Source organism: Macrotis lagotis, chromosome 3 (assembly GCF_037893015.1).
Source record: "Macrotis lagotis isolate mMagLag1 chromosome 3, bilby.v1.9.chrom.fasta, whole genome shotgun sequence".
In the NCBI taxonomy this organism is placed as follows: Eukaryota; Metazoa; Chordata; class Mammalia; order Peramelemorphia; family Peramelidae; genus Macrotis; species Macrotis lagotis.
This window is the reverse complement of record NC_133660.1, coordinates 251545612-251558794: the sequence shown is the minus strand read 5'-3', so window position 1 is coordinate 251558794 and position 13183 is coordinate 251545612. Positions and strand designations below refer to the sequence as shown.

At 39.0% G+C, this 13183-nt stretch overlaps 1 protein-coding gene across 1 annotated transcript in view; it reads left to right on the top strand.

The window, feature by feature from the left end:
- LGR4 (leucine rich repeat containing G protein-coupled receptor 4) overlaps positions 1-13183 on the top strand; it is a 121301-nt gene that overhangs the window by 59766 nt on the left and 48352 nt on the right. The window contains exon 2 of the mRNA XM_074230406.1: positions 784-855. Within this exon, the coding sequence (XP_074086507.1) occupies positions 784-855 (72 nt within the window). The remainder of the gene's footprint in view (positions 1-783; positions 856-13183) is intronic.

The following is a 13183-nucleotide window of genomic DNA, read 5'->3' as shown; positions in this document are numbered from 1 at the left end:
AGCAAGTCAAAATGACCTGGGTTTGAATCCCACCTTTATGTGACCACAGACAAGTCACTGGGTCATTTTTGCTTCTTCCAGTCCTTGTTTCTCCATTGCCTGACCTGGGCCCTGGCACATATGGGAGCTTAATAAATACTTGCTCATTTTATTTGATTGTTCATACCCATTGAACAATATTGACTCACCTGAGCTAATGTATATAAAACATATTATAATCTTCAAGCCACTGTGTAAATCCCAGTGGTTGATATTGTTGTGATTACTTTGAAAAATGCTTTACATACCAGATTTCATTGGATGCTTATAAAACTCATAAAAAATAGCTAGTTCAAGTGTTATACTCATTTTACTGATGAGAAAACAACCTCAGTGAGGAAAAGTAGCTTATCCATGGCCACCCAGAAAGTCCCAGAGGGGCTATCCATTCCAACTCATATAGTGAAAGGTCTTCTCAGTAGTCCTACAGTTAATTAAATCTAGCATAAACTCATTGAAGACGGGAACTGTTTTTATCTCATGGTACCCCTATCATCTAGCCCTCCATCTAGCATCCTGTAGGTGCCTAATAAGCTGTCTTGAAGTTGAATGACTTCTAAAACCAAATACCCATTCATACCCTCTGACTCCTTGATCCAGTTTCCTGCCATGCCAAAGCTGCCTCAGTTCATTGGTGTTCCTTATGTCATCTTAGCAAACACTTACAAAATCAATATAACACTATAAATCTGTTATTACTTAGTTAACCATCACTTAAATTATATTTTACTTTCTCCTTTTCAGAGACATCAGTATGAATAATATCACCCAGTTACCAGAAGATGCCTTTAAGAACTTCCCTTTTCTGGAAGAATTGTAAGTATCCCTTAAAGATTTCTTTACTTATTGTGGGAAGCTTTCAGGACAGAGACTGACTAATACAAACAGATCAGGAGACAAGTAAATAGCTGAGTTTCAAGCCCAGGAAGAGGGGAAAATTCATGCCCTTCCAAAAGATGAAACCAACAGACCATGGATTTTAAGCTGTGTCACTGCCCGAGTTATTTTTGAAAGCTTGGACTTGAAAAATGCTACTTATGTGGACCTTTTTTGCAGTAATTATTTTAACCACGGATATCGTGATGCCCCAAGTTAATTACAATGTTATCCAGAGATGTTTAGGGAGCTGGGTAATTACCATTGTTTCCAAAGGGGTTACTCTACAACTCCATGCAGCCTCTAGAAGGGGGACATTTCACAATGTTCATGCCACAGGCTTGGTCCCTTGCTCTGGATCGCAGCCGTTGGAGGCACCATTGGACCATGGGAGGGAAGGAAGATGGAGTATTGTTTGTCTAAGATGCCCTTTTGGTCACTGAAGGATATTCTGTTGGCTCTGAGCATCCTGGTTCTGCACAGGACTCTTATACTGGTCCTGGGGCATGGTATGGACTTCCCATACCTCTGACTGGTACAGTTGGTTAGGGAGTATGAATGGGGAGGGGACAGATGGGAGGAAGCCAAGGAGGGATTTAGACCAGGGTTCAATCATGTCAAGAAATGACTTGACAGAGTCAGTGAAACTTGGAAGAGCAATGTTTACTCTAATTTTGGGGAAGGGATGGAACAGGGAAAGAAGGTAAATGCTATGAAGAGGGAAGCTGTAAGTTGTTGTTTAGTTGGGTACCACTCTCCATGACCTCTTTAGGAGTTTTCTTGGCTGAAATACCAGTATGGTTTTCCATTTCCTCCTCCAACTCATTTTACAGATGAGGAAATTGAGGCAATCAGAGTTTAGTGACTTGCCCAGAGTCACACACTTAGTAAATGTATGAGATTGGATGTGAACTCAGATCTTCTTGATTCCAGGCTTGGTGCTCTAACCACTGCACCACCAACTTTCTCTAGTTTTAAGTACAAACATAAATTTTTTTCTGAAGACCTTTTTTCTTCCTTCCTCATTCATTTTCTTTGTTTTTCAATTTTTACCATTTCTACTGTTATCTTTAAAAAAAAGAAATAAAAAGCCAAAACAAAACAAAAAAAATCCCACAGTTGGAATAAAAACAATATTAAACCTCAGGGAAAGTTGATGATTTGTACTCTGCCTCCTACAAGGAAAGTTTTTTTTTTTAAAAAGCCTAATTAAACTCAATTTTAAACTTGGAAAAAAAAAGCTTAGCCTCATTTGTATTGTGCAATATGTGGAGGAGGTAGGAAAGTGACATTTTGCTGTTGAGAAACCTCAATGTCAGAGCCCTGAGGGGACCTACCTTTATGTTACAAAGTATGTCCCTGCTAGCCCTCATTTCAGCTGAATCAAGGACTTCTTGTCTTAACTCAATCCCTCTTTTAGAACAGGGTTTTGACTACAGTGTTTATAGGTATCCTCTTTTGAAACCCTGTTACCAAATCCTGAAATCCAAACCAGAAAAGGAACTGAAAATTGTATTAATGCTGCTGAGAATTCTTTCTTTCTCTTAAAATTTCGTCTCAGAGTTAAAAATAATAGTAAAAAAAAAAAAAATTCTCTCCCACCTTTAAAAAAAAGAAAATCTATTTCTCACATTTCCCATGCAGGTTTCAGACCCTAAATCTTCCACTCTCTGTGGACAGTTGGATTAGTCTTTTTTATAGAGGCAATTGAGTGATAAAAACCATAAGTGAGGACGTGATTGGACATTGTATAACTAGGCTAAACTGTGGGGTGTGTTACTGCACCAAGGTGTGAGGTGGAGAAACTCTCATGGATCGGGCTACTGTGGAAGAACCACCTTCCATGATATATTTTATTGCAGATTATACTCTGGGGGTGTTAGGCAGTATTTGGGGGAGTCAGAGCTGGTTAATCTTGGCTTTATAGAACTGTACATCTTGAATTTCTTCAAAATCTCAAATTACCTCAGCCTAATTCGTTTTGCCAAGTGGACCTTTTTTAATTGGAACCAAATTGAATTAGCCTGGTAATCCAATGCAGGCAGTTCATATTCTGTATTTTGTCCTCCTTCACAGTTTGGAAACCATTAGAATCAACTCACCTTTTTTTAAAAATATAGATTTTAAAGGAATCAGTGAGTTTCTATAAATAAATACTTGGCAGTGTCCTTTTTAAGATTCTCAGAATATATAACCCTGTGAGGTTTTTTTTCAGACCTGGTTATTCTTATATAGATAATTGCTAGCAAAGTATGAGCACAATGATTAGAATGCTAGGCCTGGAGTGGAGATCTGAATTCAAATACAGTCTCAGAAACTTAGTAACTGAATCTCGACAAGTCACTTAATCCTATATGCCTCAGTTTCCTCATTTGTAAATTGAGCTGGAGAACGAAATAGGAAACCAGTCCTGTGTCTTTGCCAAGAAAACCTCAAAAGGGGTCATGAAAAGGGTGAGCTATTATTATCATAAGATTGTAGGTTTTAAACTGGAATGAAGCTTGGGGCTCCAACCCCTTACTTCATTTTCCAAAAGAGAAATGTGAAGCTTATGGTGGTTACCAGACTCTCCTAAGGTCATGAAGGTGTATTAAGTGACAAAAAAATTCAGGTCCTCTGATTGGAGTTAGGTGCTCTTTCCAGGACTGTCCCAAAACTGGAGACCATTTTTATTTTTTATGTTGAGGTAAATATTTAAAAAAACAAACAAACCTCCCTTATGTGTGTATTTTCTGAGATTTTCCAAAAATGATTTCCAAAAAATTTCTGGAAATTTATAATTAATTTGGCTATCCCCCCATGATATTTGTTTGACCATTTCAGTATTTATAAATGACATGAATGTTCTCTATTCCTTGGTAACTAGAAATCATCTGGAAGTCATTTGGAAGTTACTGTGGAACTGAAATGGTCAGAGTGGGAATGGGAAAAGAAAAACTGGCTGAGGGTTTGGCTGCCACAACTGAATTAGGTGCCCTCCCTTGCCCCAAAAATGAGAACAGGATTGACCTAGGGCCTTGAATCTGATATGTCAGCTGAGTTTGTTTGATACGGGTGTGTGTGTGTGTGTGTGTGTGTGTGTGGTTAAGGTAACTTCCCAGCCACACCTATGAAGCATTTAGAGTGGATTTTTCAGAGAACCCTAAAACCTAAGATGCCTTGTAATGGGATCTACTAGAGAACCCCAATTCTGGACCTTTTCAATGAGACTAACCAGGAATATTGATGCTGCCTTTATGAATATTCCTGGAGATATCAATCATTCATTGGTTTGATCTTATGGGTCATGGTATTTAGTGAATGTTAGAACTTTCATGTTCTTCCTCCCTTTATAAAAAAAGGGTGGATGCAGTGCTCCTTTATATCACTGTCATTGCCCAGTGATTCTAAGAAATATTTATATATCCTAAATTGCTTGTGTGTGTATTATATATATTTATATGTTCATTCAGTTGATCTTCACAATTTCCCAATGACTTCTTTCCTGCCCCCATCCCCCCTCAACCCACCGAATGAATCCTTGCCTTCTAACAAAAAACTTAACTAGGAAGACAAAGGACACATTACCTTCATTCAGCACATATAGCCTACCACATCTGAGAAAAGGGACACGTGAATCACTGTCAGTCTTTAGAAGTCATTGGTGTGGATTTTGTTGTGTTTTTTTTTTTTATTTTATTCATGCCTTTGGTTTTTGTATCACATTCGCTTCCTTTTGTGAACTTACCTAAAGCAAGCTTTTCCATCACCATAATAGAACTGAGAGAATTGTACATTAAATTGTGAATCTATCTTGCTGTTCTTAGGTATATCATGAATTTAATGTGTAGTATTCAAAGCCTGTGATTCTTTTTGGTTTTCTGTTTTGATCTTCTTATCTTTTTCTAACATATTCATTTCTGGCTATACTTTTTTTGTCCCCTCCTGACCAACCAGACTTTCTTTGTGAAAAAGATAGAAAAACAAAGACACCATTTAGCAAAACCCAAGCAACATACTAGCCACATTTGGCAGCATATGTAATATTCCACATCCATATGCCCATATATCCATTCCAATGAAGGTAGTGAAGCTCAACCTTTGTTTTTCATGAAGTTGTTTGAAATTAATTTTGTTTTCAGTGTATTTGATCATTAGTTCATCAGTTATCAGTTTGAAAACATCTAAGTAAAAGTAAATTTTTAAAATTAAAACATTTTTAAATAAGTAAAACCAGAGACAAAAACAATCCACTGGATATTGACAGTATTTCTCAGTTCTACTTACATCATTGTGTCAAAACATCTGATTTTTTTTGATTGTGAATTCTCCTAAAAAGGAAGATTTTGACACCTCGAAGCCTTAGTGTAGATAGTCTGTATACTGTTGAGACCAAAAGGAATTTTTTCCTTGAAGATCAGCCTCTCCTAACAAGAAATTAGATGCCTGATTTATCACTTAAAGCTACAGTGGGTCCTGTGCTAGAATGGTAGAATCCTCAAGAACTTGTGTTGCATTGGTGTGGTGGTATTCAAGAACCCAGAGTCCTCTCCAAACCACAGTGAAACAGGAATAGAACATTAATGGGAACTGCTGGGCACGTTTGCCATAGAATGCCCTCTGCAATTTTTTAGACCAGCTAATGCAGTGTGGGATGTACCAGATTTGGAGTCAGGGAATTCATATTCAGATTTACTAGCTGTATGACTCTGAACAAGTCACTTTACCTTGTTATTCTCAGTTTCCTTATCTGTAAAATGAATTGGAGAAGGAATGGCAAATTACTGCACTATCTTTAGAATCATGAAGAGTCAGACACAACTAAAATGACTCAACAACAACAAATGAATTTATGGTAACCCTTAGAAATATGTGAAAATCTTTGAAGAGTAGAAATTAATAATAATAGCTAAAATTTATATAGCATATATGCTATCCCATTTTGGATACTGATCATTTTAGCCACCCTATGGAGATTGGGTTTTTATGGACCAGAAAACTGAGACTAGCTGACTTGCTCAGGGCAATCCAGCTAGTAAATGTCAAAGATGAGATTTGAACTCAGGTCTTACTGATTACAAGTCCAATACTCTTGCCACCTACTATGCCTGCCTTATGTAGTCATTAGGCAGCTACCAGCAGCTCTTTGGCTCTCCTTCTCAGGTTTCTATGGTAGATCTCACTAGAAAGGTAAAGTATAAACGTGTATCATTAAAATGCAAGGCATAACTTTAGCAAAACCAGTGAAAATTACCAGAGTCTCAGAATGGGAATGTCCTCCGGGGGCATCAGCCTATACCTGAACAAGAAACTCTTCTCTGTCTCACAACTAGACATTTAGCTTTTTTCCCCAGTAGTTTCATGAATACTTTTCATGAGAATGTACTTGCTAACTTCTAAGGCAGCCCCTTTCACTCGTGGATAATTTTAATTTTTTGAAAATTCCCAATTTCAGGCCTAAATTTGACTCTTCGTAATATTTGCCCATTGTTCCTAGTTTTGTCCACTGAGGTCAAGTTTTAAAGATATTAGAACTTCCCCCAAATCTGTGATAGGTCAATATTTTAAGCATCTTTTCCACAATGGATGAGCATTGTATTTCAAACCCTTTCCTGGAGAGAGGTTTATATTTAATGCCTATCAGGCATGTGATTAAAAGAAACATATAAAACCACTGTAAGGACTTCTATATATTTGTAGCATAAACCATAACACTAATTCCAAAGATTCATGAAAAAAAGATGATAAAGTTCACCTCTCCTGTACTGAATTGTAGTCTACTTTTAAATGAAGCTGTGTAGACATCCCAACTTCTAGCAGAGGGAGTTACCAGAGAAAAGACTAATTTTTCTCTATCTTCTGTTCTTACAAAGATCAATAGTCTCAGGGCTTCCTATTGTTCCATTTTTCAGAGGGGAAGAGGCCAGCCTAGAAGGTCCTACTTTTCACTCCTTTGTCCACTGTAGGAAGAAGTGCATTGCTTCTCTGACAAATGAGAGAGATGAACAAAGTGACTGAGACAGAACGCAGAAAAAATGTCCCAACTTTCTACTCTGTGTCTACCAGGAAGAGAACAAGGTTCCTTAGAACTCCTTCTAGTCTGATCCCACTGTGTCCTCATAGTCATTTTCTTTCTTCCTTTTTTTTTTTTAGGTTTTTTTGCAAGGCTAATAGGGTTAAGTGGCTTGTCCCAGGCCACACAGCTAGGTAATTATTTGAACTCAGGTCCTCCTGATTCCAGGGCCTGTGCTCTATCCACTGCTCCATCTAGCCGTTCCAGTCATTTTCTTTCTTGCTATGATCTAGTTAGAACATTCAGTTTCTTCCTCTTGAGGACTGGGAACAATATTATACCTTTTCATTCCAAGGACAATTAGATCTAATGATCATTAGGAAGGATGATAAGGAAAGTGAGTAAAGCAATCAGGGTCCTACCCTATTGATAGCTGAAAGTGGCCTTAGTACAGTTAACAAGGCTTGTTGGGACATACTTTTCTGGCTGGAGCACGGTTGGGGAGGGGCTAGTTATATTGTGCCACTCTCCTTCTCTATCCTTATTCCAAATAGCTAGAAGCTAATTTGGTGCCTGTTGTAATTATATTACCACTTAGCAGGCAAGTCGCTAATACAAACAGAACAAAGCTAACCCTCTTCCACATGAAACACCTTTGGTACCCAAAGATAACTATTGTTATTCCCCACTCCCCAAGTCTTCTCCCCAGGATATATGTCTCAGGTTCTTTTCTGTATCAAGGTTTTAAATTCCTTAAAAATCATATATCTCAGGGTGGCTAGATGGTACAGTAGATAAAGCACTGACCCTGGACTCAGGAGTACCCGGGTTCAAATCCGGCCTCAGACACTTAATAATTACCTAGCTATATGGCCTTGGGCAAGCTATTTAACCCCATTGCCTTGCAAAAACCTAAAAAAAAAATCATACATCTCTTTTTTCAAACAAGTGTCAGCCTTCTGGTGTTCTGGTTAAAATGTAATATCCTAAAATCAAAATAATTCTGATGGTCTGATTAGGGTAGAATAGGTGGAACTATCACTTGCCTTGATCTGGACCCTATTGTCCCTTTTATGCTGTAGGACAAAATTAGCATTTTTGGCTTCTCTGTCATACTGATGACTCATTGACCTTCAAGTTTAGTTCAGTTTAACTGATTTTTATCAACTACCTTCTGTCCATGAGGATCCCTGCTCAATGCAATGTGCAGAGAATACAAAAACAATACTTCTGGCCTTCCCTACAACATTATATTCTTGGCTCTGAGACCAGATTTGAATTCTAGTCTTCCTGCCTCTAGTTTCAGCACTATATCCACGCCATCTTTTAGCTGCCCTAATACCAATAATAAATTGCATTTACATAGTGATTTAAGGTTTGCATATCAGAAGTAATCTTTTTTGAACTAAAATGAAAATGAAATGCTTGTCCTCAAAGAGATAATATTCTACCAGAAGAAATAGCACACATTTGAAAAAAGATCTGAGGGTCTTAATGGACCCTATCAATGAGCTGAAATTTATTTCCCTCAGATTATCAAAGCACTCTAATACTTTTCAGAGTTGTTGTGAGGATCAAATATGCCCTCTTTAGCCTTTCCTTCCCCCATCTTGTATTTGTGAAATTGATTTTTTTTAACACCAGTATAATTCTGCATTTATCCCTGTTATGTTTTGCCTCATTTAATTCAACTCAGTATTATTCTACCTTGTTGAGATTTTTTTTTAAGCTCCCATTCCCAAGATCCACTATAGCACTTGTCCCTCCCTGATGTTCTCACTGTTTTCTCCCTACATCTCTCTTGGAGGCTTAGCTCAGATGATCTCTTGATTTCTTAATTCCTTCACCTTGAAAGTACTTTGTATATTTTTTGTTGATTTATCGCTAAATGTCATTTCTTCTAGTAGACTGTAATCTCTTTGAGGACAAAGAGTATTTCCTTTTTGCCTTGTATCTTTAGCCCCTAGCACACAATAGGCACATAATAAATAAATACTAGTTGTTTTTCATAGATGAAGTTGAAGATAAGGGCTGAAATTAAAGGTCAAGGGAATGCTCATTTCCTTTTGGAGATATTAGGAAATTCTTCATGGAGGAAGACTTTCTTTTTCTTCATTTCTTCATTTTCATTTTTTCATCATTGCTTGAGAGAAGGAAAGCAGACCCATGTTCTTCACAGAGATTGAATATCAACATGATAGAGTGGATGGAACACTGGATTGGACTGGAAATCAGGAAGATCCAGGTTTGGATACAGCCCTAGATACTTGTTCCCTTCTCTGAGTCTCAGTTTCTCATCTGTAAAATGGGGCTAAAGTTATCATGGTGCCCATCTCCAGGGTCCTGTGAGCCAGGACTATCTAGACAGGACCCCTCATGTTAGCATGTACTTGAGCTCTGTTTGTTGAATGGTTGTGACTTTTGACCTCAGCTTTGAAAGAAGCTTCAGGCAAGACCAGATGACCTCCTTAGTGATGTTAGAAAGGGACTTCTTCTCTTTCAGGTATGAGCTGGTATCACTTTCCTGGGAGGATCTTTCAAACCCTGAGATTCTGTACCAGCTCCCAGTGAGCAGTTTGGAGAGATAGTGTGTGGAGAAAGTTGTTAATGTCTTAGTTGTAGCCATCAAGGGTCAATATTGGGGTTTGGGATCATAGATTTAGAGCTGGAAAGGACCTTAGACATCATCTCATGGAACTCCTTCATTTTACAGATGAGGAAACTGAGGCTCATAGAGCTGAAGTGATATGCCTAAAGTTAACACAAGAAGTAAATGACAAAGCCAGACTTTGGTCTCTGGCTTCTGGTCTCACATTCTTTCCACTGCATCTGTATGCTGAAACCTGAAATGGAATAAGACAGGGTGCTGGCTAATAGCAACAACATATATCCTGAAAAAGAAAAAAGACAGAAAACCACAGGGATCTAGTACTAGGAAATCATTCCTGTTAATACAAGTAGTGTGTACCACTTCATGGACTGGCATGATTAGCTATTCCAGACTCCTGTTTCCCATGGTGCCTTGCCTCTTTTGAGGTAGTGTTTTTGAGAAAAGAGATGTGAAATTCTTTGGGATTAGCAGCCAAACTTGTTCAGTGTTCCCAAGGAGAAGTAGCTCTGTTTATACTACTGTTGCTATGATTAAATCCATTCATTACTGAAAAAACGTTCCAAATCTTTAATGAATCTGCCATCACCAGTTTGGCTGAACTTGGAGGAAGAAGTAGTTTTCTAAAGGTGGCACAAATCCATAAGTACTCTAACTTGATATATCATGTCTAATTTGCTGTCCTCTTTGAGATGTTTTTGTTGGTGTTGTTGCTCTGAGCCTATGATTTCATTAGTGTGGGGGAACTCCTAGTTTTCTAGAACCTCTAATGATCACAACCTTGGCAACCTCTGACAAATCATTAATCCCTCTAGGTCTTAGTATCTTCATCTGAAAAATGGGGGTATTGGATTAGATGGCCTATTACCCTTTACAGCTTTATGTTAACTTCTTTAGCTGGTTTCTTTCTCTGTAGTATAAAGCTTGTTTTCTCCTAAAAAAAATTTTTTTTTTTTTGGCAAGACAATCAGGGTTAAGTGACTTTCTCAAGGTCACCCTGTATCAAGTGTCTGAATCTGGATTTGAACTCAGATCCTTCTGACTCCAGGATCCATGCTTCATCCACTTGTATCACCTAACTGCCCCTTGTTTTGTTTTGTTTTTGTTGTTATGAAGTAACAAATGATAACCTTAGACAGTTGTCTTCGTTGACATTCTCAACACTTTGAAAAATTGAGGTTAATATTAGGTTAAATTAGGTTAATATTGATGCATTATTTCTTCCTATATCCTCCATAAAGGTTCTTTTTTTTCCTAACGCTCTGAACTATTCCTTATAATTTAGAATATATTTACATTCTTCTGGGGAATATCATTCCATTTGTCAGTGCCACGCTAGATAGTAAATTCCTGAAAAAAGGAAGTCTTTCTTACCCTTCTGCATTTTCCAACGAGCTACCATGATTCAGGGAACATGGTACCTGTGTTATGTAAAACTTGCTTGCTAAACTAGCCTTAGAGTTGCCTTTTCAGCAACTCCAATAATAGCAACAGGGGCAGCTCGGTGGCACGATTTGTGAGACCTTGGGCAAGTCAGTTAACCCTGATTATTTCCAACCAACCCCCCCCCCCCAACAAGCCAGTAATAGCAATGACAGCCATTGATATCTCATATAAAGTTTTGCTAAATGTTTTGAGCATCTTCTCATTTGATTCTCCAGATAGAATGAAAGTAGGGAATGTTTCATTTTTGTATTGTCTGCCCCAAACCTGGCCCACAGCAGGCACATCATAAATGCTCACTTCCTTACTGATGGAAACCTTGGAAAGTAGGTAAGGGGGGTATGAGTGTCCCCTTTTACAGAAGATGAAGCTTAGAGTCTAGTTAAGTGATTTGTCTGTTTTCACTTGCCTAGTGAATGTTCATAGTAGGTTTGGGATCCATAACTTCTTATATTCAAGCATTGTGCCCAATCTATTGTCATAAAAACATTAGCTTATGTTAATCTTCCAATTTGCCTTTCACATATAATTTAAAATATATGAAGTTTAACCTACTATTTCCTTTATCCATTTTTTTTTTGTACAATATTTGTCTAATTGAATGTTTTGAAACTTGAGTTTTCTTTTCCTGGAGGACCTGTCAGGGTGGAGGTGTGAAAACTATATTTTGTCCATTAAAATGCAGCTTTTTCTTTATTGCTTGGGAGAATTGAAGCACACCCATAGATAGGAGTGGGTATACATAGTATGACAGGTCCATTGTCCACAGGGACTAAGTATCGACATGGTAGAGTAGGTAGAACACTGGACTAGACAGGAAGTCAGGAAGCTCCAGGTTTGGTTCCAGCCACAGACTCTTGTTCCTTCCCTGAGCCTCGGTTTCCTCAGCCGTAAAATGGGGGAAAGTTATAATGGTGCCCATCTCCCAGGGTCTTGAGAGGAGCCTGTTAGAGCAAGGTTTCCTGGGGGTAGGGGAGGGGGTCACTTAGTCTGAGGTTTCCTAGTTGCCTCATCTCTAAAACAAAAACAAATCCAAAAAACCACAAGGGTGACGCTGGCACTCCCCGTTTTACCTTTCAGTGCCCAATGAATGCCAGCTATTATTTTTCTTCTTATTACAATTGTGGGGGAGAAAGTGCATTGGAAACCACAAAGGGCTATGGAAAAACCAGTGAGTTTTAAAATGTAGACCTCTTTCCTTTCCCTGCCACACCAGCGTGGTCTCCAAGCAGCCCCTGGAGTTCTACCTGCTCCTTCTGGCTGGTTCAGCGTCCCGGGCCTTGCCCTCCTGCCGCGGGGGCCGCCCTCTGCCCCGCCTCCCCCAGCCTCAGGTTTCACAGCAGCTGCCGGCGGCCCCTTTCCCAGGCCCCACCAGGCCATGACTCTGGTCAGCCTTAACACACATTCCTCCTTCTCCTAACTCAGCAATAACTCCAGCCAAATGGCGACAATAAAATCGCCACCACAGGCCAGAAGGAGCAGAAATCCAGGCATTCCTCAGATAAGAGACGTCATCCTCGCTCTTTAAAAGTGACTTCCTGGAGGAAGGATTCCTGGGCCCGGCCCGGAGGGAGTAGAAGGCTCTGGCCTGGTCTCTGCAGCCCGGCCACCATTTCTGTCCTTTTGTGTAAACAACCTTTAATCCTACCTTCTACCCGAGGGTGACTTTGGTAAGGTCAGAATATCCGAATGCCAGTGTTGGCAGAAACCTCAGAGCCCATCTAGCCCAACTGGTGCCCAAATAGAAATGCCCTATACAACGGAGCAAGGGGGGAGGGGGGAGAGGGCTGGATTTTGGAGTCACTATTCTGCTGCACAGGATGCTAAGTGCTTTACAAATATCGCTTTGCTATATTTTTACAATAACAAGCCTAAGAAGTAGGTGTTATTATGTTGTTATTATGCCAGACTCATACAGCTAGTAAGTGTCTGAGGCTGAATTTGAACTCAGGTCTTCTGGACTCCAGGCCCAGCATTCTAATCTTTTTGCCACTTAGCCTTGAAAGATCCTGGTTCAAATCTTGATCCTAATACTTAACAAGGCTGAGTGACCTTGAACAAATCACCTGATCCTGGAGCCTCAGTTTCTTCAGTTGTAAAACTGGGATAAGAGTGCTTTAGCATATTGTTAAGAAAACTTTTTTGCTATCTTTAAATTTATAAAAATATGAGTTATTAATTCTTGAGCTAAAGTAGGATTTGATAATTTACTTTGGCCTCATGGA